The following is a 27170-nucleotide window of genomic DNA, read 5'->3' as shown; positions in this document are numbered from 1 at the left end:
CGACAATAGAACATCCCCTTGCACACAGCTTGTTGTTGGCGCCTACTCCCATCCAGGAGTTCTTGTCTTTCAACAAGATGACTTTTTTTTTCTCTGTCTCTATTGTTCATTTCTACAGGTATGTTGCTCCTTATATTCATAATTACTTCTCTTTGTTTCAGTACTCTGCCTACTGTATTTACTACCACCCATAATTCATTTTGTTTTAATATTTCTATTATCGATTCTTTTCCTTTAATTTCTCGTTATATCTTCGGGTTTCGGGACAATTCGCCGTCACAACAATAACAAGACAATTCACTGTCGTTAATGAAGACAGCTATGGGTGACGCTAGAATATAATTCAAAGGTGACTACAGTAAGGAAGAAACAAGTTAATTATTGACTATAGGTGCAACTAATAAATAATATCCAAAGCCTATGCTACTGAACACAGACTTTGATGGATCCCCCTGAAATATTGTTATTAAAATACTGATTAATTAATAATAAGTATATCTACAGAATGACGGGGAATGTCAAGGGTGCGAATTGTCCTGATGGTGAATTGTCCATGTTTTGATGGGGAATTATCTGATGGCAAATTGACTTGACGGTGAATTGTCTCGGAACCATATCTTCGTATGCTTCGCATATGAATAAATGACGTTGAATTTCATTCTCTTCTTGACACATGTCACATATTAGGTTAGGCTCATACTTTTTCTTATAATTTTCCTTCACTTCTAGCATTTTGGTTCACATAAAAAATATTATCTTGGCTTGTTTTGGTTGGAGTCTGGCCCTGAAAGCATTGAAAAACGCAATTTTGCATTGAAAAGTGAGGTAGGTGGACCACTCCAAAACGCATCGAAAATCAAATCGTCGAATTCTAAACCGTCGAAATTCGAGATTCCACTGTACATAAACAATACAGAAGAGGATTTAATATCCTTATCATATGACTGAAGTACCGCAACAGACTTATTACCTTTTCATTTTTTATATATCTATGCAATACTATGATAAAAACATAAAACTGAGGAAAAAACTTATGCATTTTTTTGTTTCACTTACTGGTACATGTAATGTATGCAAATATCAGACTCCTTATTCTGAAAGTGTACAGCCTCAGCCTAAACAAGAAAAGTATAAATTTCTCATCAATATACCAAATTGGCACCACTGACACAATTCTCTAAGGTCACATGGTACATAAGAGATCCAAAACCCGGCTCTCTGATCTCTTTGAAGACTTTAGTCCGAGAAAAAACGAATGCCATGCTACAATTTCTCCTCCTTCTGTGCTGGAGAATGTATGAGGCTGCCTGCAATACTGCTGATGGGCAGTGGGCTGTCACCCATCCCTCCCATCCCTTTCAACTGCTTTTTAAAAACTGCAGACACTAGCTACAAGGGCAGTATTTCAACTTCCCCATAGCTCAAGGATAATATTAATAAACCCTGTTAAATATCAAGAAAAATTCTTCATCCATTTCCCATAAAAAATACTCATAATGCAGCATTTACTTTGAGAATTTAACTCACTGTATGTATTGGTGTCTAAACGGAGAGCATCAAAAATTACTGGGCAAAATATGCTGTTAATGATGATGATGATGATGAAGATTTATAGTCACAATACAGGATGCTCAGAAAAGAGCTGGGCAGCAGCACCAGATTGGGGAATGAGGAACTGAAGATTTAAATTATGAGCTGTTAATTTGCAAGCAGGAAGGTAAGAGCTAAAGACTCCTCAGCCAAGAAGGGTGTTTTCAGAAAGCATAAAGGCACTGGGTGAACAATTTTTTATCCAACTGTTGTGATGGGTTGAAAATATGACACAATGACAGAGAAACGTCAAAGATATGAGCAGTCAAGAACAACAGGAAGCAAGACATATAACAGGAGGGAGCAGCAATAGTATGGATTTATGAAGGACACAGCAGACGGTAACTGCTGTTTGGTGAAGAAGACTAAATGAAGAGAAACACACTGCGGTGATATGGATATGTGGACAGAATGCAGAAATAGACTGACAGAAAATGTCTGAAAGTAAAGTACCAGTAATAAGGTACTCTATATGATTTTGCAAGAGGAAGGCCTTCGGTTATAAGGGAGAATTGAACCGAACAAGGCTGATGTTGTAATTCAGGAAAATAAAATGACTGAAACAGCATGAGAGAAGGCCATCCTCTGTAAAGGATCTCTTTGGATGGCAAAAGCTTTTATATAACTATCTACCCTATATCACAAGTCAATAAAGCACAACCACCTCTGAGATGGAAGACTGATGCAATTTTATGTACTGTACTCCCCTCTTGAGGGATAATGGAGCTGCTCCTATTTAAAACTCTTCAATCTGGTGATGTATTTTTTTATTTCTGTCCACCTAACACAAGGCATTTCTATTCAACTTATGGAGAGAACGTTTTATTGATGCAGTTAATGAAGCCAGTACCTGCATGGTAACATCTCCAGTTCAAATACTCTCCCCCAAACTGAATGCAATCATCTCAAGATAGCAAGACGACTAAAAATACTGCAGATCACTGCATGGAAGAAGGTAAAGGACTTTGTTAGGGAAAGCAGCACTCTATGAAGTTCATGGCACTCCTGGTTTATGGGGTACTGGATAAGAGCTCACACCACTACTACTTACTAATAATTTAACCCCTTGAATCAGGATGTATTCTACTATATTATTCTTGCTAGGCTACCACCAGACAATATTGTTCAACTTGAAGACCTTTTATAATGAAGGGCTCATGAAGTTAATATCTAATCCTAACAGCCCAACTTACTGAAAATAGTAATCTGGAGATAGCAAGAATAAAACACATAATACATCATTTGAATGAGGGGGTTAAAACTTCCCTGCAGACAGTATCTCAAACTTAAATAAGGTAATTTCAACCAGGAACCTAAATCTGAAAGCAATTCACTAACTTCTGCTCACTGTTCACTACTGTTACTTCTAAGTTATGTCCAATTCAATTTCCAAAAACCCAAAACTGTGCTACTGGTCTACTATAAAACAAACTTTTAAATGTACACCCACCCTATAGCAGCGTCAGCAGAGATGACTACTTCACAGTCAACCTTATCTTCAGAGTTCCCAGTGAGTCTTGGCATGATCTGGATAAGAACGTGTCATCATGCTGCAGCTAACCTTGGCATTATCACTCCAGTCCAATTCCCCAAAGGGTTTCACAATAATGCACCAAGTGACTTAATTTCACTTCTGCAGTAAGGGTAATGGCTGTTACCATATACTGTGTATCATTAACACTACTGCCATTCTCAGTCACTGAATTTGCTTCTCAGTGCTTTTCTCAGCCACTGATTCTATTTCTCACTGCCTTTCTCAGCCACAGGATCTATTTGACAGTGTAATGTGCTAATTGTGTCCCTCAAGTGCCACCTCCACCTGAGCCTCTACATAGAAAGGCCCCTGCCGGTAGTACTTCTCCAGCTGAGCAAGGTGTTCACTCTCAAAGATCTCTGGGGCCGAAGGTGACTTTACAAGTGTCTCCACCACAGACCACTTGCATTCTTTACCAACCTTGTCAGATTCAGTAGATCGGTCCAGAATGTACTCCACCAGACCTGTTAATATAGAAAACATACAATGAGTGATGACTCATACTGTAACTACAGTAATCCCTTGATTATTCAATGTAATACAGCCATTGGTACATTTGGATACGGAGCAATACCCTACCTACCTATACCCAACCTACATGTGCAGTACCCCTCCTAACTGTGGCAGTGTTCTTCAGTTTTTCATTATATAGACATTAAAATACATATGGGAATATCCAGTATAATGCTAAACACTATGAAAACAATGCATCCATCCATCCATCCATCATCCAATCCTATGCCATCCCATGAGAAGCGTAGGAGCCCGGGGCTAGGCAAGTTGGTCCTAATATTTAAGATGACAGTGACCAGCCTCACTCACCCCCTACTGGCATTATGTGAGCAATAAACCCCAACCACCCCTTGGATATACACCTGCACAGGCTCAACCCAACTGGAGCCCCTTAATTACCCACTAAACAACCAGGCGCCATAATTTGGTTATATGGTTACCACCCAGCATGGTAAATGGTTTCCTGGTGTACAGGAAACCATTTGGCACTGAATGTATAGTCACCCACAGGCAGAAGGAAGCAGAAAGAATGAAGGAACGAGGGACAGAAGAGGGAGTGTGAGTCACCTGCAGGCAGAAGGACAAGGAAAGAATGAAGGAAAGACAGAAGAGGAAGGAAGGATGAGAAGAAAGGGCAGACACCTAAAACAGAGATCCACAAATAACTACAGTAGTCCCTCAATTATCTGAGGTAACAGAGCCAAAGACATGTCTGGGTAGTGGCAATGTCCAGAAATGAACAATATCCCCCCTACTATACCCAGACCCTACCTATACCCAACCTCCAAACTATACCTAAACTATTTGTACAGCACCTCTGCTTACTTTAGCAGTGTTTTCCGGTCATTCAGGCATATTTAGACATCAAAACACACACAGGAATATCAAAAATAATTTTTAACACCAAGAAAACCATGCAAAAAAAAAAAAAAAAATTGAAAACCAAAAAACACCATAGCTACAGTATACAGTACACTACTGAATGTACAGTACCCTTCCCAATTTGGGGAGTGTTTTCTGGTCATTCTGCCATATTTAGACATCAATACACCCATATGAATATCCAGAACAATTTTAAACACCAAGAAAACCATGCAAAAAGAACACTGAAAATCAAAAAACACCCTACCTACACACTGCTGTAAGTTCAATATCCCTCCTAATTTTGGCAGTTTTCTGGTCATTCTGCCATATTTAGACATCAAAACACACACAGGAATATCCAAAATAATTTTAAACACCAAGAAAACCATGCAAAAAAAACACTGAAAACCAAAATATACCCTACCTATACACTAATGTATGTACAGTACAGTACCCTTCCTAAGTTTGGCACTGTTTTCAGGTCAATCTGCTATATTTTGACATCAAAACACACATAGGAAGTAAAGCTAAAAAACAAGAAAACCATGGGGGGGGGGGGGGAAACTACCTATATGTACAATCTATCTATCTATCTATCTATAGCCCGACGCCCTAATCCCGCAAAGGGTGGCCGCAGACAAAACGCCTCCAAGTCACTCTGTCACCCACCATTTGACTCCCCTCCCCCCAAGTCACCCCCCCCTCCCTCATATACCTCTCAACTCCATCCCTCCACCTCATCCTCGGTCTACCCCTCCCTCTCCCTCCCTCCACCTCAGTACCCCTCCAAATTTTGGAAGTGTTTTCCGGTCATTGTCATACTGAGACATCAAAACACACATGGGAATATTCATATTAATGCTAAACACCAAGAAAGCAATGCATAAACAACAAGAATCCACCAAAAAACTGAAGACGGTAGGAAAATCAGTTACCTTTGTGACGAGTGATAGCTGCTCCCAGAGGGGGAAAAAAAAAAAATCCAAGGCCAAATATGCCACCAGAAATTGGTTATATTGGTATAAATATATACCATCACCTCTGCTGGTGTTTATATTATAAGATAAGGTAGTAAAAACACAGAAAACTGATGAGTAAAATAAAACGGCATAGAAAATAAATGGTGTTCAAGAGTAAAACTTACCTTCATATAACTTCCCACCACCCTAGTGCAAAATTCTGCCTGCATCTTGCAAGAGATAAGAATATGCCTAGATGCAGAATTTCACGAACTTTCTCGCGGATTTCGCGGAATTTTGATATGACCACTAGTATTCAAATAAATTGACCAAAACTTTTAAAAGTCAGGGGTCAGTGCTTTCAGTGCGAAGGAGGGGAGGGAGTGAGGGAGGGAGCCGAGATGCCTGGCTACCAAGGCGGGGAGCATGGGAGGGTATGGAGGAGGGACACGAGGGAGGTAGGCGAGGCTGTGGGCAGCATTGTCACCCTTCTGTCACGAGGCAGATGGGTGCTTTCAACCAACTTGTGGTTTGTGGTTACACGCATGTTGACCGCTGGGAAACACAACTCCCGGTGACAGGGCGACTTGGACATTCAGTGTAAAGGCGGCTTTCACCTGACTTGTGGCTTGCAGTCTCTGTTAGACACGCAGTGGGAGATGAGAAAGGCTAATCCTGGTGGCCACGAGACTTTGGACACTCGGTGGGGATGCGTACGGATGTTTTGACGCAGCTTGTGGGTTAGGGTCTGTATTACTCGCATGTGGCCGGGAGCATCCAAGTGATCCGGGTGGCAGGGGAACTTTGACCGTTTGGTAAGGAGCCAAAGGGCCATTTTTTCTCAGCCTGTGGGTTAGGGTATGTATAACTCGTGCGCGGCCGTGAGCATCCAAGCTACCCGGGCTCCCTGGGGGCTTTGACAATTCAGTGAAGAGGCGGATGGCCATTTTTACTCAGCTGCTGGGTTGTGGTCTGTTACCCATGAGTGGCCAGAGAGGCAGGCCGTCCAATCGCTGATGTCAGAAATTTTATGCTCGGACACAGACAAAGATATCTGGATACTGCCATAATAGAGCCAAGGCCTAACATTCAGATACGGAGCATCCAAATAATCGAATGCTTACTGTACTTCTACCACAACAATGTAAGGTACATAATGGTAAATAATTTATTAATGTGCAGATATTTCAACCCTTCATCAGGCAGAAATCTCCCTCTTGTGAATAAAATTCTAGCACAACAAAACATGTAAATGACAACTTGACCTACAAAGGACTGAAGTCAGGTTATTTCAACATGGCATAACACAAAACTGATGCAATGTTTCCCTCAAGGAACCTTCATACTGGAGTTGGCCATGGTACAGCTAATGTTCTCTAAGGACTAGAAACTGGACCAGTAACCATACCCAACTAATTAATTCCTAACACTGCTAGAAGGTGCTGGAAAAAAAAAAAAAAAAAAAGAGAGATGTGTTACCAGTTGTTTTAATCTAGTTATAAAGGCTCCAACAAGCTTGCATGCATTGGCACTGGCCATATAATGGCAGCTCTCCGCACAGTTTATGGATCAGTGTAAGTTTTTCGTAATCCACAGTGGTTTTGAAACATGGCAGGCACACAATTAGTGGGTAAGATGTGTATCATATTATTATGTGACCCTAGCTGGTCATGCAAAAAGGATAATCCAGCAAGACTCAAAGAATCAACTGTGCCAAAAAACAATGATGTACATATACTCTAATCACTGACACAAAACCAACAGCATGAAATGCTAATTACCGGTAATTTACAACATTAAAATGGGTGTTGATGCATGCTTCTCCCACTTTCAACTTTTCCCTTTCCAGGATCCTAACTCACCCTATCATTAGGCTGACTGTTAGGAGGGGAAGGCTGTCTGAGTTATGATAAATAAATATCGAGTAGCCTCAGGGAGTGTTTTGTTCACCTTATATTACAATTCACAGTGTTTTGTCTTTTCCTAAATCTAAATGGCCACCCTGGACTAGCTTTGCAACTGTTTTGCCAGATATTCAGTAGCTGCCTGACTGTCAATATCTCTTACTCCAACACTCACTGAACACTGCTCTAAGTACGGTCACATTTCTACATGCCCTCGTCTAAATTTTCAAATTTAGCTTTCTAAATCTCTTCACTGTTTAATGTTACTGCTAACACCAAACTTGGCTGCACCACTCAAAAATCTACCTTTAGCTTTCCTTATATCTGATACACACTGTTTCTAAATCCCATATTCAGTCACAATTTGGGATGGAGATGCCACTTTGTCTAGCTTCAAGGATTTTCAATTTTCTTAGACAGATACTTTTGTTCACATCTGGGGACAAGCTTATGCCTAGGGTCAAAAGTCTGTTTGCATGATATCTTTCCTGTATATATTTATCTTGCCCGCAAAATAATAATACTTAGTTTCTTTGTCCGAGTAACACGGGGTCCTAGATAGAGGGGTTCTACTGTATTACTATCAACCAGAACATGGATAACACTATATTGTGCCATACAGTATTGTAATTGCATAAAGTTAATTTACCATACTAAAACTGTGCCACCAACATGTGGTGTCACTAGTATAACCCTTCAGCCAGCAGTCCATTGCGTTCATGTTCAGAAAAGCCTGGGATTGCAACTACACTCAATCCTCGTAAATCGCGTGTTCATAAATCACGGCTAGGTGGCTGTCAGACTGCTGGCAACCTTAAAGCACTGTTAAGTCATGAAAATCGCGGACCTAGCCACCCAAGTGGGCCTTTTCTGAGGAGAACCGTAAACTGCAGCATTCAAACTGAAAATCGCGACCCAACAACCAATCACCGTGCGTCCCTGGTGGCATATGTGCATACTAATGCCACCATGTTGTTGTTGTTCTTGTCCCGCCAGTCCGCACACTACAGACTGTCGCCGTGGAGTACAACAGTTACCTGCCTTTTTTGTGCAACTTTCCCCCACCTTCTACCTGTCATGGCCCCTCCCGACCCCCCAATGAAGCACTCTAAGCAGTATGGCATCAAGAAGATGCCACAGTTGTTGTACAGTCAATGTTTGGAGCTCATTCGTCGTGTTGAGAGGGGAGAGAAGTTTTCACAGTTGGTGAAAGAGTTTGGGAAGAACAAGTGCTGAGAGGTTCAAAGTTCTTCCCAACACCACCCCACTCCATTCACTTAAGCAATTTCGTCATAGGATTAAGGTGAGATCCCTTAACATGGCTTATTTCTATTTAATACATGCACTGAGTATTCCTAAATTTGTATGTTTGTGTTTGATGGTGCCTAGATAGGTGTAGGTTGGGTGCTGTGGGTGTGGGTTGGCCAAAGTCCACACCCAAATTAATTTTTCACATAAGGTATTATTCATAAATCACGGAATTCGTACATCAAGGTAGTGGTCTAGACCCAAATTGCCACGATTTACGAGGACTGAATGTACTACTGCTACTAAAATTTATGCTTAAAAAAAAAAAAAAAAAGAAAAAAAAAAAAAAAAAACCCTTGAGGGTATGAATACAACCTCCAGGAAGGAGACAGAGAAAAAAAAATCTAACTGGAAATGTGGTGTAGCACTGACAAAGTTCAATACAAAAAACTATCCTTAACCCTTTAACCGCGGGTGTCATTCCAGAATGACACTGCAAAAACTGGACCAAACCGCGGGTGTCATTCTCGAATGTTTGTGAATATTTTGAATACCCCGCGTTTTTTCCGTGCGCCAATTGTTTCAAGGGAGAGTAGCTATTAAGTTCTTTCACTCCAGCCGACCTCCACCTCCCTCTTCCCCACCCTGGGGCCCCACCTCCCACCCCCTGGGCCCCCCACCCCACCCCGGACCAAACACGCATCAGTATCTGTCCAGCTGTGTGAGTGACAACACTGCTGATGTGATAGTGAAGTGCAGGCAATTACAGTGCCTTTTACCTGCCTTAGTGAACACAGAGTGGGTGTTTATCGTATGTGCAGTGATCATATATGTTTATAGTATTATTATCAGAATGAGGTTGGCATTTGGTAATGGTGTGTGAGCGAAAAATAGTGATTACAACACCGCTGATATGGCAGTGAAGTGCGGGCAATTACAGTGCCTTTTACCTGCCTCAGTGAACACAGAGTGGGTGTTTATCGTATGTGCAGTGTTCATATATGTTTATAGTACTATTATCAGAATGAGGTTGGCATTTGGTAATGGTGTGTGAGCGAAAAATAGTGATTACAACACCGCTGATGTGGCAGTAAAGTGCAGGTAATTACAGTGCCTTTTACCTGCCTCAGTGAACACAGAGTGGGTGTTTATCGTATGTGCAGTGTTCATATATGTTTATAGTATTATTATCAGAATGAGGTTGGCATTTGGTAATGGTGTATGAGCGAAGGTAATGGTGTGTGAGCGAAAAATGGTGATTTTACACCCCTCACTTCTAACGGCACTGCCCGTCCTGTGAAAGTCAACAGAGTCATGAAACCTACATCAATGGAAAGCTGAAGGTTAGTACTTTCTAATGGTACCTTATTTTTTTTCTCTAGCTTTATTCTGTGCAGAGTTATTAAGGTTTAAATGTTTGTTTACATTTGGCTGAAACCCCCGCGGGAGAGGACAGTCAGGCCAAAACAATACCCGCGGTTAAAGGGTTAATATGGTCAATAATTTCACAGAAAGTAGTGGCATTTGCTTTTTCTTTTCTTTTTCTTTTTTTTCTTTTTTTCTTATGCTTGGTGAATGTGTGTGTGTGTGTGTGTGTGTGTGTGCACACAGGGTGTATGTGCTTATGCGTGTATGTGCATGTGTGTGTTCAAGCATGTGTAATGAACAAATCTAAAAGAATAAAGTTGTGGTGTCTGAGAGAAATGAAGTCATACAGTGCACAGCCAGTCTAGAAGGTTAAGAAATGAAGAATGTAAGTGCCTTCAAATATTTAGGTAGCATGATCTGTAAGAGTGGAGGTTTATAGAATGAAATGCATGAAAGAGTACAGCAGAAAAGAAAGGTTGCTGCCTCAATAATAGCTGTGATGACGAACTGGGAAGTGAGCAAAGAGGAGGGGGAAAAAAAAAAAAAGTCAATGCATGAAAGCACTGTGATACAAACTTTAACCTACAATGTGAAGTGTGCACCCTGATGGAAGAACACAAGTCCAGAGTGAAAGCAGATAAAATAAGTTATCTGAGGGGAGCACATGGGGTTACAAGAAGACAGACAAACAAATGAGAAGGTAGAAGACTGTTGTGGTGTTGATGAGGAAGTGCTAGAGAACTTTAGGGGAACTACTCAGAGATGGCTTGACCATGTAGAGTAAATGGACAATGAAAAACTGAAGAAGAGATTGTCTGTGAGTTAGACAGGGAGACTGAGGATGACATGCATGCACACACACACACACACACAGAGGAGGGGGTGAATCAGTTGGAAAGTGACATGCCACATGGCAGAAGAGAGGATAATATAGTCAATTCACTTGTGGCCACCCCTTTTGGGATTAAGGCATCTAGTAATAGATACACAGAAGTTTTTCTGAATAGACAGTGTCTTCCATATGTTCTGTAAGTTCCTCTTTAAATGGTATTATTACAAACAACAGATGTACACATACATGGGCAGTCATCAGAGAACATTTTCAAACCTTTTGTCCATCATTTCAAAATGTTATGGAAAAAAAATGTAAAGATACTAATTAAGTGTACACATGCTTTTCTTCTATTTCTAAGTATAATACCTGGCTCATTATAGATGAGGCGTTGGCCCCATGGAAGATTGGCAAGGGCATTAATAAGGTTGAGGGCGGCACAGTGAAGGTCTGAGAAGGGCTGCTGTGCCACCATTACTACCTTCTCAAGGTTTGTCCCTCCCAACCCTGCCCACCACATCTCCAACAATGCCACAACCTCCTCTGTCATCTCCTCTGTCTGCAAGTGAACATATTTGTCTCTGCCATAATTTTCAACAGCCATAGTACAGTATTAGGTAAATATCACTTAAAAAAATATTAAAATTTTTATTATTATCATTATTATTGTTATTATTATTATTACTGTATTATAATTATTTTCATCATCATCATCATCATCATCTAATCCTGTGTTGCCCCATGAGGAGCATAGAAGCCCAGGGCTAGGCAAATTGGTACTGACATAAGATGAGCGTGACCAGCCCCAGTCATCCCTGAGTGGAATTACATGAGCAACAAACCCTAACCACCCCTTGGATATAAACCTCCACAGGCTCAATCTGGCTGGAGCACCTTGATTATCCACTAAACCACCAGACACCATGATCTGGTTACATGGTGGCCACCCAGCATAGTAAATGATTTCCTGGTGTACAGGAAACCATTTTAATAACAACAAAAATCTGGTCCCCTGTTTCTCAAAAGCACCAGTTCTTCCTATGGAATTCACTAGCACTCAGTACTCATTCACACTGCTACAATTACAAAAAATTTCACATCATAAAAAGTGACAGCAATTAAACCCTAAAATTATCACAACACCTCTCCTCAAACTGTAGCTTCTTGAAAAGAGAAAGGATCTGAGTTGCCCTTTAAAGGGATCAGCAGAGGTCAATTGTCTCATGAATAGAGGTAATTTACGATATACCCTATGGCCTGAAAACAGGAAAAAGAATGATCAGAGAAAGACAACTGATGAACAGGTGCGGGCTCAGCAAGGCGCATGGAATCGTCTTCACTTCTTAACATCACACATGGGCATGCCAAATAAAGTTTTAACAATTCGGCAAGATATTTTGGTTCACCAAATGTAAGAGCCTTGGTCCACTGTCTGGAGCAAAGATGCAGTGTTAGAGGGCAAACAGACCACCTCAATGTTGTCTGCCCAGTCCTCCAAGCCCCTGGGGTGGATTGGGGCACTGTCAGCTAGGAGATACCTGTTGGCCAGGTTTTCCTGCTGGTGCAATCCCAGAGTATGGGGGTAAATTACCCGTCCATTTTGGAACAGCAGTGGGAGGTGGTGAGACATGCCTTGAGGTCTGACCTATAGATAAACCCAAGGTCTTCTTTTGCAAAGCTGGCCAGAAACTTGTGCTTCTCCCAACAATAAGCTAGGAGGGCTTTAATTTTAAGTCATCCTCAGTGTATGACCCCAGAAAATGCGTTATGCAGTCTTCTGCCACTTTCAACCCAGGCGCACAGTTTCCTCCTAATTAATGTACGTCTTCTTTCGACTTCCTCTTCCAAAAAAGCCCTGTTTCATCAAAGTTTAGTATATGCTTAGCACTGCACACCCCTTCCTCAATCTGCTTCTTTGACTTTGCCCAGAACACCTCTGCCATCAAGTGGTCTTCTCTTGCTACCTCCCCATGTACTGTGATATTTCTGAGGCCAGCTAAAGCTTTGAGTCAATGAAACCAGCCACAGTTGGCTTTGAAATCCCCCTTTACCTCCACTCCCTTCTCTCCTTCAGGTCCTTTAAGAGTGTCAGAGTCTTGGCATATATGAAGTTCTTACCTAAGGGTTCCCTAGCTTGATTCTGATTGTTTACCCACAGCAGCCACTCCATCTCCTCCATTATCAGTTTCCTGGTCCATGTAAGGTGCTTGGCATTCAGGAAGGGCATGTGTTCTCCTGCTGTGAGGATTGCCACAGACTTTTTATCACAGTTGACACAGCTCACTGGGGCAGTTTAAGGGCATCAACAATCTTACTTATCCCTCCTCCAGCCCTATGGTGCTCTACAATATCCAACTTAACTTTAATAGAAAGGCTTTGCTTACCCTCTTGGCCTTTCCTTTAGCACCTTCACTAGCACTAGGCTTTCCAATGGGCCTTTCACTAGCGGTAGGCTCTCCACTGGGCCCTTCACTAGCACCACTCTTTCCACTGGGACATTCACTAACACCACAAGTACCACTGGGATCTGCACCCTTGCCAGACATGGTTTCAGAGTTTCAAGTTTTTTCAATACTAAACTGTATCTTCCCACTTCATACTGCACACTACACTGATGGGTGTGCATTTACACTGTAATAATGAGATGGTGATGCACAGTGTGAATATGACGTAACACAATATGTGTACAGAAAGATGATCACTGCAGTGGAACATATGAGAGTGGTCAAGCAAGATGTGGATTTCAAAGGTGGTGGGGGGGAGGGAGCATCTTAAGAGGTTTTAAAAAGGGGTTCTGTGCATGTAAACACGGGCAGCCATCTTGGCTCAAATGTTGGACTGTCAGCTTGCATGTATGGCCACGTGGACACAGGAGTTAACTGCACAGGGGATCGCTGCAACCATCACTATAGCGATTCTCGTGATCACTCAGTGAGACAGGGTAGAACTTCTCATACATTGCTCTAGTGATTCATCACATAGCAAAGCCCGAATGTACTGTATAATATGCTGTACTGTACTGTACCATGATTTATCAGATTTTTTTTTTTTCTTTTTTTTTGATAGCTACAGTATACAGAACAGTACGAGGCTTTATATGGTAGGGGTCCTACCCCTTGCTGAGTTGTTGAGGGTAGTACTCTACAGCATTATCCATCAAAACGCATTATATGACAGGGCTTTAGCTGAAATATGACTGATAAACAGGGGGTTACTGTACAGTGTATTCTATACAAGTATTTGATAAATACTGGAGACTTTGTTGCTGCTGCTTATCAACTCCACTCTGTTTGGATGAGCAAACCCATCGACCACATGCAACCAACTGCCTTGACACAAGCTGTCCTAGGCAGTGAACAGATGTTCCCTTGCAGGTGACAGCATCTCATCACAGCAAGGCACAGGGAAAAATGTGGAGGTTTGGTTCCTGAGTGGATACTACATTTTCGTGTTCACCCTGTTAACAGGGACACCAAAGTATGCTTTACTTCACCCCATAATGTGGCTCTATGGTTATCACCCAGCACTGTAAATGGATTCCTGGCTTACATGAAACCATTCGACTTGTCACTCAGTGTAAAGCCACCTGAAGCGGGAAAGATCAGTGATAAAAATTGTCAGGAAGGAAAAAGAGAAGTACGACGATAGGAGAGATGACACAGAAATAAAATGGTAAAGGCGAAAGAAGAAGTAAGCATCACTGCTACAAGTGAGTGGATGATGGTTGCCACCACCTACCACTAATAATGGAGACTAAAAACATAAAAGACTGAACCAGTACTGATGTTTGTTAAGTCTTTTATAAATTTCAACAGATTATATCATCACCCTCATAAAGAAACAGCCTAAGTCACTGTTTCTACTTTTCAGGAAATCGAAAAAAAACTGTCTCATTTTCTTAACTTTCAATGACTTAGGCAGAAACTTGAGGCGCATTTTAGACCACTCACGCCCTAGACCTGGCAAAGGCAGCTATGCCATTAGGTGCGCCACGTGATGAAGAATTGATTTAGGCAAAAATCCAGAAATCACCGAAAAATGACTTAGGCAATTTCTTTGTGAGGGTGATGATATTTAAGATATGATAAACACATAAAGGTTACGAAAGGTGCCATGTGGAAAGTTGCTGGATGCTGTGAATAACTATTCTGACAGGGAGGTGGTGGTTGTAAACCATATGCCTGGCCTCTGTCCCAGAATGGGACAGGGACCAGTCTTATGACTTAAAATTTGTTAAAAGAGTCTTCAATGATCTTTCAAAAGACCTACTGACATGTCATAAAAACAACCCTTCTAATACCATCATACTAGTCCTGAATGAGACAGTCTTACCATGTAATCAATATGGACAGATGGTATTAGTGCTGAAATGGTGACATGGGATGTGTGGAATGTAGAACTGCTAGAATTTAGGGACACGCTGTTAGTCTATGTCCAGGGTCAGAAACATCCATCCATCCAGCATCTAATCCACTACCATCCCATCAAGAGCATAGGGGCCCATGTCTAGGCTATTCAGTATAAAAATTAAAAGTGCAGGACAATTTGCTCACTCCTCCACGACATTATGCGAGCAGTAAACTGCTCCATTATGGGCCATGTCCAATTGGAGTGCTGAGCCTCATCAACAGCAACAAAACCAACAACAACAACACTGCTGCCACCCCCCCCAACCAAAGCTGCATAGAAAAAAATGACAGGATACAATATTAAGTGAAAAATGATCATGAATATTAAATGACCCAATACATTATTTCCCACCTGGATGGAAAAGAGCTGTGTGAGAGCATTTAGGGCAGCAAGACGCAGGTCGGTAGGCGCTGACTGTAAGCTCCCTCCCAATACCTCCATCACACCATCCATCTCCGTTTCTGCAGATACAGTAATGGATCCCAAAATGAAAGCAAAACATCCGCATGAAATTTTCTTCTGGTTCTCTGGACCCTACCTCATCCCACTTAGGGTGGGAAAGCAGGTCCTGATGATGATGAAAATTATATAAGTACCACATACTTTAACTGTCAATGCCAATTCCATTACACCCCGTTCAAGGTGTAGGGACCAGAGAATAAGCTACTGTAGTTCAATACATTAAAGGGTTGATGACCATCCTACTTCCCTTGATAGTTAATACACTGATGATAGAAAAACCTCATTATCTCTTGGGGATAAAACCTACAGAAGGCTGTAATTATGACTTGGACATTCTGACAACTTGACTGCCAAGAGGCTGATTAATGTTAAAACTGGAAGAAGAATCTATGCTCATATTCAGTATAAGCTTCATAACCATCATGCTAGCCCTATCTTTAATTAATAAATTGATGGATGGGATCAAATGAAATGGAAAATGTACCAGTAGGAAACCTATCTACAAAGTAAAATGGGTCATACACCCATTTCATCAACTCATCATTCAGGCCTATTTCTTGGCTGTACCCTACAGGTATAAAACTTCCACAATATACTCCATGCTTCATTTGAACCATTCCTCACTAGCTCACACATTCAAGATCATTCTGGTCTCTCATGTCACCTTGTATTCTACACTTACTCACATAAATTTAGTTCTTATTGAAAATTTCAAATAAATTTGCTTCATTATGATGCTTATGAATTAATACTTACTCTTCACTTAAATGTTGCTCATCATTCATTATAAAGCTGTTGTAAAGTGAGAAATGAATGCTTTGTGCACTTTCAACCCTTCAGTCATTAGCCAGAAGCATACCTGAATTCAAGCTGTTTCACTTAATCGTAGCATTTTGCCAGCACACATCCAAGACACTGACGACTGATGAATTATCCTTTTCAAGATTTATCCAATCCCTTCTCTATCTGACTGTACCACCAAGGCATTCTTCTACTCCTTAATCAGTACACTTCTTTATTTCACATCTTACCCAAATCTCTTTTATATCTTGCTCTACTTAATCTAAGCAACCCACATCAATTCCTTAACAGTTCATTTCCACTGTTCTTACTCCTGACTCGTCAACTCATGCCATACCAAAACATGAACACTGGGACACTTTCAAGCAGTTCTCCTACAGCCTCTATACTCAATTTATGTTTTGAATAAGGCTTTCTTAGCACCTGCCATTTCTGTTCCTCCTTTAACCATTGAACTCTCCGCATTTTTTTCCCATATCCCTCTCTTCTCCATCACTGTACCAAGGTAATTAAACTCTTTCACCAGTTTGTCTCCTACAAAGCTACCACTCTGAAATATAATAATGTATGAATGAGTACGAGCAAAGACAAAATGTAGTGTACGCTACAGAAAACTGTGAAGTACCTGACTATCAGACACATTCTATGGAAAAAATAATAATAATAATAACTTACTGCACTTGGCAAGAGCAAGCTTGCCATCACATGAGGACCCAATGTGTGCCACAGTCTGAAATGCTACATTCTGCAGAGCTACATCCCCCTGGTGGCATGTGCCTGAAGCCACTCCCAGCACCAGGATCACCACTGAACCATACTGCTCCACAAGCTCCCAAGGTCGCACAGCACCCATGTTACCAAAAAACTTTATCAGACCTGCAGACATGGGAATTATGAAGCTCGCAGATTTACAGATGTAGTCAGGAACAAAAGTTTGCTTATTATTCTACGGTATCTATTTCACTCTTAGGGGATGTCCATCACTCTCCTCTCTAATGAATCATATCAACAAGCATTATCTAAAACCAGAGAAACAAGCTTCTCTCAGCTTAGGAACATTTAGCCAGGGGAGGAAACTGAGAAGTATAAGAGGTGAATTATAAACAGAATTTTTCCCAAAACAGCCTATTCCTATTTTATAAAACTGTATGAAGTTAATAACTTTGTATGAATCCCACATAAGCTAAATTAGTTGCCGAAAGTCTCAAAAAGATGCATACGTGGGTTCCAGTATGATTGGCATTGTGAAACTGCTTTGACATTTAATGAATTAATATTTTTATACAGTATACCAAAGGGATGTTAAAGACTGTAAGCCTGTGTAGATAGTAAAAAGACTTTCTGTTGCTGTACTAAATGTATGTATCAAAAAAAGGAAAAAAAATAATCAACACAAGTGTGAATGCTGAAGCAGTTTCTGGAAGAAAACATGGCAGGCATAAGCAAGCCAGTAACTATAGTACATACCATATAAAGATACACTGTTGCAGTATTCAACAGAAACTAAGGCTGTACTAGTACAAAATTTCCAGCGATGTACTATATATATGACCCAGTCATACACAACTTGGAGCCACACATCATCACTCTTAACATTTCTTAAAACAGTACTGCACACAGCATACAGTAAGCATTCAACTTAGTACAATTTATGCAGCTATGAGCATTACAGTAATGCAAAGTTCTTAGAAATAATATCAATTACAGATGTAACTTTCATAAATTACAAAGGAAATCTTGCAAAACACTACAAAATATTATGTGAGTTTTACGCCAGGTACCCCTTTTCTAGATAAGGGCTAAGGCGTTGCCCCTGGTTAGAGGACTTTGGTTTGGAGAGTGTAGCATTTTATGACCGGATGCCCTTCCTGATGTCTACCAATGACCCTTGGGTGGATTCGATCCTCCGACCCTTCAGTCAGAGCGGAGCGCTCTAACCCACTGAGCCACTGATTTATTATATTCAATTCACTCTACCCAGCCATAACACTCCCATTTTGCAAGTATCGTATCTATGATATCAAACAAAAGTAACGGACCATACAGTACGACAACTGCTTATCTGTCTTATGATTGGAACAACTCTAGTACTGTATTCTATTCTAGCTTACACCAGATGATTTTTATACATATAAATAAGTCACAGGAGCCTGAATGTAAATACTGGCACCATTATTTCTTTCATGGCTGGGACAACTCTACTATTCTGTTCCACCTAATGCCAGGCAATTGCATTCACCTGTGTCATAGGAGCTCTGTTTTTTTAATTCTAGTATTTTATTCCAGCTAATGCCAGATGATTTTATTCAGTACAGAGTTGCATGCTGATGATGCAGTGCTACTTCCAAATACCGAACAAGAACTTGGTAGACTAGTGCAGAGTTTTGCTGATGTCTGTGAGCACCGTGCCTTCAAAGTAAATACAGAAAAGAATAAAGTGGTGGTAATCAAGAGAGAAGGTGACTCCCAGTGTGATGTTACAGTGAATGGAGAGAGACTGGAATTGGTGAGAGAGTTCATATACCTGGGTGCAGTGATAAAAAGAGAGACAAGTGTGCAAAAGAAGTGGAAAGAAAAGTAACACAAGGAAGGAAAGCAGCTGGTGCTACGAAGGCCCCGATAAGAAAACAGAGGCTTGAGTGTTGTAGCTGCACGAGGCTTACACGAAGGGGTGTTAGTGCCAACTTTAACATACCGTATGGATGTGAGACTATGGTGTGGCATGAAAACGAAAAGTCAAGAGTGACAGCAGTGTTGATGGGACTGCTGAGTAATGTATATGGAGTACAGAGTGGATAGGTTAAGAAATAATGTGATTCGTGAAAGATGCAGTGTGAGGAAGTCTGTGGACACCAAAATCGAAGAGAGTGTACTGAGACGATGTGGAGAATGTATAAAAACAGAGTGGTGAAAAAGGTATGTCTGAGCGAATTTGAAGGAAGGAGGAAGGAGGCAAGGTAGGCCATGGAGATTATATGGTGGATGAGTGTGTGAGGAAGTGAGGTATGGAAGTCAGTGAGGCTAGGGAACTAACAAGAGAGTGAGCTGGCTGGATGAATGTTGTGAGAAGTCCATGATCAGCAATTTGGCACCCCTTTTTTACGTGACAGCGTTCGGACTGACTCTATCGGATACGTTTATGTGACGCTACAGAATGTGGTGAAATTTTGGCATATCAGATACAGCCATGATTCTGGGGGCTTGAATGATGAGTGAATGGAAGCATGGCCCATTGGACTGGGCAAACTTGGGCTGACTGGATATTGCTACTCCTCACCCTGCCCTAGGGTGGGAAAGAAGGTCCAGATGATGATGATAATGATGACAGAATCACAAACGTCAAAGGGTTAACAATACTGTACATTATGTGGAAACAAAGGAAAATGAAGAAAAGGACTTACCAGGCATCAGAAGGGCAGCCATGGGATCTGTCTCAGCCAAGGAGAGGAGATATTGTAGCTTTGCAATAACACCTCCACGATCCAGGAGATTCATACCCCCTGCATTGAGTGCCAGGGGAGTTAGCAATTCCAAGGCATTCAGCTGAGTCAGGATGTCCCCAGTTGTTACCTCAGCAATGAGTCGGTCCAGAAGCCCTGAGTTGGATACCACACTCAGCTGCATCTCTCCCAGTAGACATACACTGACTACAAACTTTGGAGATAACAATATACAGTATTATATTACAAATGAGTCTTTAAGAAAGTTTATATGGTATACAAAACTATTTTTGACACACAGTATCTTAAACAGTGCGCAAACCACAGTAATAATTATATTCTGTCAATCTTCAAGTGAATTTTTGAAACTAAACATTACATCAGCACTAACCTCATATACACTGAATCTGCAGGAGTCTGATTTAGCCATCACATTCTGCAATGCTGTGACTGATTCATTGGAGAAAACAGCTGTAAGGCCAGTGCTGTATCCACAAACTTTCACAAGGACACTGATGGCTATCTTAACTACTCCAAGAGACTTGTCACCAACACTTCTGATAACTGCCAGTAGAAGGCTACGATTACTTTGTACTGATGTTACTCCTGACTCAGTTTCAGCACAAAGAAGGACCTGCAACATTCAAAATTTAGGGGTGATTTAGTCATAAAAATTACAAGGCCAGCCTGGACAGTTTCTGCCCTATACTGGGTACTACTATAAACTGTTATATATAAATTAAAATGGCTACAATACAGTAATATATAAGGTAAAAGTTTATAACATTTATCATCATCATCATCATCTATATACCTTTTTTTCCCACTCACAGGTGGGGTGATCCCATATTACACTTATCCGGTCTAACCTACTAGATAAATAAGGTACCGGTACTGTATCACTCAGCACAACAATAGTGTTGGATGTTTCATTAACAGTATATGGTAAATGCTCCTCCTCTCCAGTCACTGAAATGAACAGGTGGTCACTGAAGGCATTAGATACTGGTAACTCATGGATGATAATTTGTTAATTTTGTCATATTACTACTAATGATGCACTACAAAGCCTCATGTTCCATAAAATATTCCTCGATTCATGTTCTGGATGAAACAGGATACAGTACAGTAATCCCTCTACTATCCGACGTAATAGAGCCAAAGGTATGTCCGGAGAATGGTCCCGTGCAGATAGTGAACCTCAGCTTCCTGGACTTGTACTTAAGGTCCCTAACCCAGCCAAACTTTGAAAGCCACCTAAATAACTCCCTACCGAACATGCATAGCACCCATTTAAACCTATTTAAAACCCTATTCACACCAGTAATGGACATAAAGCATGAAACAAATGTAAAGGAACCAAAAAATGAGGAATCAGAAGTGACTGTACCTCAGCCAGGGTACTTACAGCACGTCTGTGGCGGACTTCTTTAAGGCTTTGGCAGTGGTGAAAATGTTCTTGAAATATGTACAGTAATCCGGTGTTGTGCAGCACTTACAGTAATTCTTTGCACTGTGAGTTATAATTGTCCAACACTGCACATTCTGTTAATAGCACCATGCCAGTTTCAACCGCCAGTGTGCACTCCACAGTTAATCTTTTGCACTCTAAATTCCAATTTCTTAACACTGCACAACACTGTAAATTCCCGTGTGGTCTAGTGGCGAGGTATTGCAGTTTATTCAAGAAAAACTAGCATGTGTGGCATCCATTGCGATAAGCATCTACTCGTGATCGAAGTTAGGCAGTACCGTAACTGTCGGTGATTTGGAAGCAGGGTTGCCAGATCGTAACTTGGCCACATTACCAAACTCCTCAATTTTCATTAACAAATTTAACTTTTCATTACCAAATTTGTAAAGCTTGCATTTATTCTTCAGTAATTACTAGTATATAAACAAGTGGAAATACATGTAATCACTCTCCTTATATTTAACAGCATGTTGATTATTTTCACGCTATGTAGGCTAGCTGATTAATCAGAGAGAGCAAACCATCCACCATCTCCATCCTGTGCATCCTCATACATGTGAAAAATCAATTTGGTAATGCATTATTCTGATTCATTACCAAACGAATTTTTCATTATCAAACTGGCCCACATTTGGTAATGAAAAATACCAAATGGCAACCCTGACAGGGAAGGGGGAAGGGGGGAGGAAGGAAGGGGTGAAGGGGCCGTGGTGGAAACAGCTGTTCAGTGCTGCATGGCAATTTCAAATTACAAGTGGGGAAAAAATTCGGATTTTGAGGGGATTTTTTTTGGGGGGGGGGGGGGGGGGGGGGCATTTTTGGGTTCGGAACGTCCAGGCCCACAATGTACGGTAAGTGGGGTGTCCAGCAAATGGGCGTCCAGATAGTACGGGGATTACATATGAAAATCTAGTAAACTCAAAAGATGACAAAATAATTAAAGTACAGTACCTGTTATAGAAAACACATACAAAAGCATAACAAAACACAGAGTAGCCATAAACTACATATATGGAAGTGAGGGAAACTCAACATGTGAGCACTCTCAGTACAGCACTGTAAATGGAGACTACTAAATGCCCATCTGTGCTTATTTTGGAACTCACCAACAGGTAGTCTGTCTAATCTGCTGAACATCTCACTCCATGCATTCATAACATAGTAGGGGAATGTGCAGAACACTCTCCTATAGCTGGGGGAGGTTATTTCTTATTTTTATTCTTCCTACTACCCGATGACTTTATTCATCCAAGTAAACATCTTTAATACTCAAGCGATTATCATCTTCCACTAACCCCTTTTGTTGGAATTTACTCTTCCTAATGCATGATTCTTCTTTATTTTCAGCTTTGAGACCTCTTGTACTAAAGGGATTAAAATTAAGATACCAGAACATCAACAACAGTACAATATCAATCCTGCACATCCTTGACTTACCTGTTTCAACACTAGGCATCGAACTTTTTCATGAGGATGCTCCAAACCCCGTAAAAGCTCTGCACTGAACCGCTCCACAACTTCCTGGGAGCTAACAAGTGGCAGCAACTGTCCTAGCACATCTACAGCCAGTTCAACCTGCTCACTGTTAACAAAGATGAAACACTCTCAAACTCTTGAATTTGGGTGACCATCCATCCATCCATCATCCAATCCTATGTTGCCCCATGAGGGACACTGGAGCATTGGGCTAAGCAAGTTGGTCCTGACATTTAAGATGAGAGTGACCAGCCTCAAACATCCTTGAGTGGCATTACCTGAGCAATTAACCCCAGCCACCCCTTGAATATAAACCTGCACTGACTCAATCTGACTGGAGCACCTTAATTACTCACTAAACCACCAGGTGCCATTATTTGGTTATATGGTAACCATCCAGCGTAGTGGTGTACAGGAAACCATAAGGCTTGTCACTCAGTGTAGAGTCACCCATGCAGAAGGAAGAGGAAAGAATGAAGGAAAGAAAGACAGAAGAGGGAGTGTAAAGTCATATGTAGCCAGATGGAGGAGGAAAGAATGAAGGAGAGAAACAGAAAGACAGAGGAGGAAGGAAGGAAGAGAGGAAAGGGCAAACACCCAAAGCAGTAAAACATCGAGTGAGCAGATGGTGAGCGCCCCCACCTACCACAGTGCATCCTTATAAATTTATTCATGCTCTGAACATATTTCTTTCAAATCAGGCAAGGTATTTTGTTAAGGTGTTTATAAAGGCTATATACCTAACTCCTTTAGTTGGAAAGTTTATTCTAGACTGAATCATTACTATCAGATGACCAGAATAAAACAAAAAGACATCCCTGGCCTCAATGGGTTAACATCAAAACAATAAAATTCCATTAACTCAATTGAAAAAAGAAAAAAAAAAAAACTAGATTATGATGCCAATCATGCATGAAGTTGTACTCAGTTTAATAACTGAGCCCTGGCATAATATTTACCCTATTCTGGTTGATGCTAGGTAATTTTATTCAGCTATTTTAAGACATCTTTGGGCTCTAGGGGCTATTGAGATCTCTCAATAACCCTTTCAACACAGATGCAATTTTTTTTACTATATTCTGGCTAATACTAAACACCTCTATTCAACTCAGGCAAGATTTCTGGGTCATATGGGTCCATTAATAATTAGTGTACATCACTGCTCTGACAAGTGTTGCAGATATTCTTAAAAAACAAAAATGGGTAAAGAAACTGGGATACCTATTGATTTTACTCTTCTTTTAACTCTGTGCTAAGATATATTACAGAATGTACTGGTCTAAAATGCTGAATTACCACTGGTTCATACAATTCCACTAAAAGTACTGTATATACTTAAACCGAATACAATAATTCAAACCCCTTTGGTAAATAATAAATATTATTGAGAAATGGGATTTGCCAGTTAGGTAGTGCTGGAGTATTCCCGACGATTCTTGATTTTATTTTTCACTACATGTCAGAGCTGCCAGTTAGCCTGCTATTTGTGAACCGTTATTTTGTAAAGTTATGCATTAAATTTTATGCTCCTTTCTCTATAATGTTTCATTTATGTGATTGTTAAATTATGTAACTTCATCTCAGTTTCTATGCTAAAGCATTTAGTGTTAAGGTTTGTAATGTAAGAAAACTCTGGATGTTTTGGATGTCTCCGAGTTTGTAACTGTTGCCCCTTCGAGTGTACTAGAATTTAAAAAAAATAAATAAAATAAAATGGTTTTACGCCACATGTCCCCGAAGGGCTAAAGGCGTTGCCCCTTGACAGAGGACTTTGGATTGATGTGTGTAGCATTTTATGACCAGATGCCCTTCCTGATGTCTATCAATGACCCTTGGGTGGATTCGATCCTCCGACCCTTCAGTCAGAGCAGAGCGCTCTAACCCACTGAGCCACGGCTGCTACACGAGAGTGTACTGTACTAGAATGCTGGAGAAGAATGAAAGGCTATATAAGGAGGTGGAAGAGGAAGAACCTAGGGGAGTTAGTGTCATTTCAGATTTAGTGTCAGTTCAGTGCGTCCTAGTGAAGATTGTGCATCTCCATTACTTGTGAAAACAGCAAAGTGAAGCTGGCAAGCATTAAGTGTAATTGCAGTTAAAGAACTGTTTAGCTCTGGTACTTGTGAAAACATGAGGTGTAGTTGGCAAGCATTAAGTGTAATTATTTGGAAAATAAAGACAGTGAACTTAAGAAGCCTGTGTTTATTTGCCATGCCTCAGTTGATCTCGATGATGCAAACCACCGCAAGGCTGACCATAGGAAGAACAGCTCACTGGGCAACATCCTTCCTATAATGAACTACTGCTGTTGGAATCTGTGGCAGTGTGGGACATGGATGTAACATCAACCCCACAATTCACATAAAAAAAAGCGTACCGGGTATTTGACATTTTCAGACCGAATTAGAGAGGGTCTTCTCTATGACTTTCAGGGTGCAAATGATTTGCTTAGTGTGTAATAAATGAGGGGGAAGGGGAATATTCAACCTTTACCGGTAGCTGCATGTTAAAGTGTCGGTCAATTTTTACACGTTACCCTCATCCGATTTTCGACTTTTCGTTAACATTTTCTAGTAGAACTGATCATTCTAAGAATCTTTTCTTCTGTGACATTTCTCTCGCAAACTGATAATAAACGAGTTACACGCGATTTACTTCCACCAATCACAATCACAGACTAGCGCGCGCTCTGTCCGCTCACCCGCTCACATTTCAAAGTTTGTCCCGGAAGACCAAACTTTACACGTACTCCTCATTTTTACACGTTTCCCTCATCCGATTTTTTCATCCAACCTTAGTGTTTCCTGTTGTTTTTGGTGTGATTCGATCGATTTTAACCTTCGTTTCTATCGCAAGTCGCTAGTTTTTGTTGAACGCCACTAGCGACTTCCGGTGGAAAGAACCGGTCCAAATCAACAAAAATCACACCAAAAACAACCGAAAACACTCAGGTTGGATGTATGTTATCACTTGAAATGTAATTTTTTGCGGTTCTTCCCCCTCCCCCAGGAATACTGGGGGACCTGTGGGAAACCGGGGTGTTGGGTGGGGGAAAAACGCAAAAGCGAGTGATTTCTTACTGGAACTGTTATCAAAATCAAATGAAAAACACTAAAATCCTTCGGAAGAAAATAATTTTAAGCTTCTTAGGGAATTCGTGTTTCCTAACTGGGGGGCTTCGCCCCCCAGACCCCCCGTCCCTGGCCGTGCTTCCTAACTGGGGGGCTTTGCCCCCCAGACCCCCCATGACATTAACCAAACCTCATCTAACCTAACCTAACCGAGTGTAAATAAGAAATAATGCGGACAGAGCGCGCGCTCGTCTGTGATTGTGATTGGTGGAAGTAACTCGTTTATTATCAATTCGCGAGAGAAATGTCATAGAAGAAAAGATTCTTAGAATGACCAGTTCTACTAGAAAATGTTAACGAAAACTCGAAAATCGGATGAGGGTAACGTGTAAAGTTTGACCAAAGTGTCTACATCTGTACAGGGAAAACCTAATCTTACTTACCCTAACCAAACCCAACATTCAAATGTACCAACTCTCAACAGTGGACAGAGCTAGGGGCTGTGGAATCACCCTCACCACCCCATTACCAAAGTACTAATTGAAGCATCTGTACCAGAAAAGTAAAAAGAGACCTTCCTCTAATTCAGCCAGATTTTTTTCTTCAAATTTTGGGAAAATTTTAATATAAACAGCAACTTCACTGTTCCTAATGTAAAATTTTTAGCCCACTTATACTTTTATTATTTAGTTCTGGCTAATGCATGTTGATTTTTAATCAGCTTATGAAAGGTACCCTTGGATTTGAGGTCAGTAATGAATACATTCCATCACGAACATTTTAAGGGTTATTAACGAAATGACATTGATGGCATGAAGGTGATTCATGACTGTCTAGAGGCGTACAGTCTTTTTAATACAAATACTGTAATAATATGCACGTTGACAATCACTGCATGCCTAAAATCACTCAAGTAATTATGCAGTCTCACCAGTCAGAGCTGTTGAAGCTATCGAACAAGGCTGTTAACTCCAAGTTTTTGTGAAGATCATCTTTGCGTGAGGTCGACAGTGCTAAAAGGGTTGCCTTCAAATCTAACAGCTGTTTTTTAGGATCGTCAGAGAGTGATAATTCACTCAATAAACGAACAATTTCATTCACGTAGCCCGACATCTTCCCGCGAAGTTTTTCTAGAATTACCGTACCAATAGTGTTCCAGTAAAACAATACAAGGTTTTAGGCATACAATATTAGTAGTGCCACATAAAACAGTAAATCTTAATA

At 40.9% G+C, this 27170-nt stretch overlaps 1 protein-coding gene across 1 annotated transcript; it reads right to left on the bottom strand.

Annotated features, from left to right (window-relative positions):
- Window positions 1-2569: 2569 nt before the first annotated feature.
- On the bottom strand, window positions 2570-27059 carry LOC145398931 (26S proteasome non-ATPase regulatory subunit 5). Its single transcript, XM_080271667.1, has 8 exons — window positions 26878-27059; window positions 22837-22981; window positions 20317-20559; window positions 19887-20139; window positions 17161-17361; window positions 15574-15683; window positions 11182-11371; window positions 2570-3588 (listed from the first exon to the last, which is right to left on the bottom strand). Exons 1-8 carry the CDS (start codon window positions 27057-27059, stop codon window positions 3380-3382), a joined length of 1533 nt encoding a protein of 510 aa, XP_080127793.1. The 3' UTR covers window positions 2570-3379.
- Between the last annotated feature and the right edge of the window lie 111 nt (window positions 27060-27170).

This window comes from Coenobita brevimanus, chromosome 47 (assembly GCF_032717465.1).
Source record: "Coenobita brevimanus isolate Jiangsu-jjx chromosome 47, ASM3271746v2, whole genome shotgun sequence".
NCBI lineage: Eukaryota > Metazoa > Arthropoda > Malacostraca > Decapoda > Coenobitidae > Coenobita > Coenobita brevimanus.
Note: the sequence above shows the minus strand (reverse complement) of the source record. Positions and strands in the feature narration are given on the sequence as shown.

Coding starts and splice junctions, on each gene's coding strand:
- LOC145398931 (XM_080271667.1), bottom strand. CDS start 27,059: ATGTCGGGCTACGTGAATGAAATTGTTCGTTTATTGAGTGAATTATCA. Junction 20,560..22,836: donor GATGCCTAGTGTTGAAACAG/GTAAGTCAAGGA, acceptor TGAATGTTGCAG/GTCCTTCTTTGTGCTGAAAC. Junction 17,362..19,886: donor GGCTGCCCTTCTGATGCCTG/GTAAGTCCTTTT, acceptor CCATGTCTGCAG/GTCTGATAAAGTTTTTTGGT.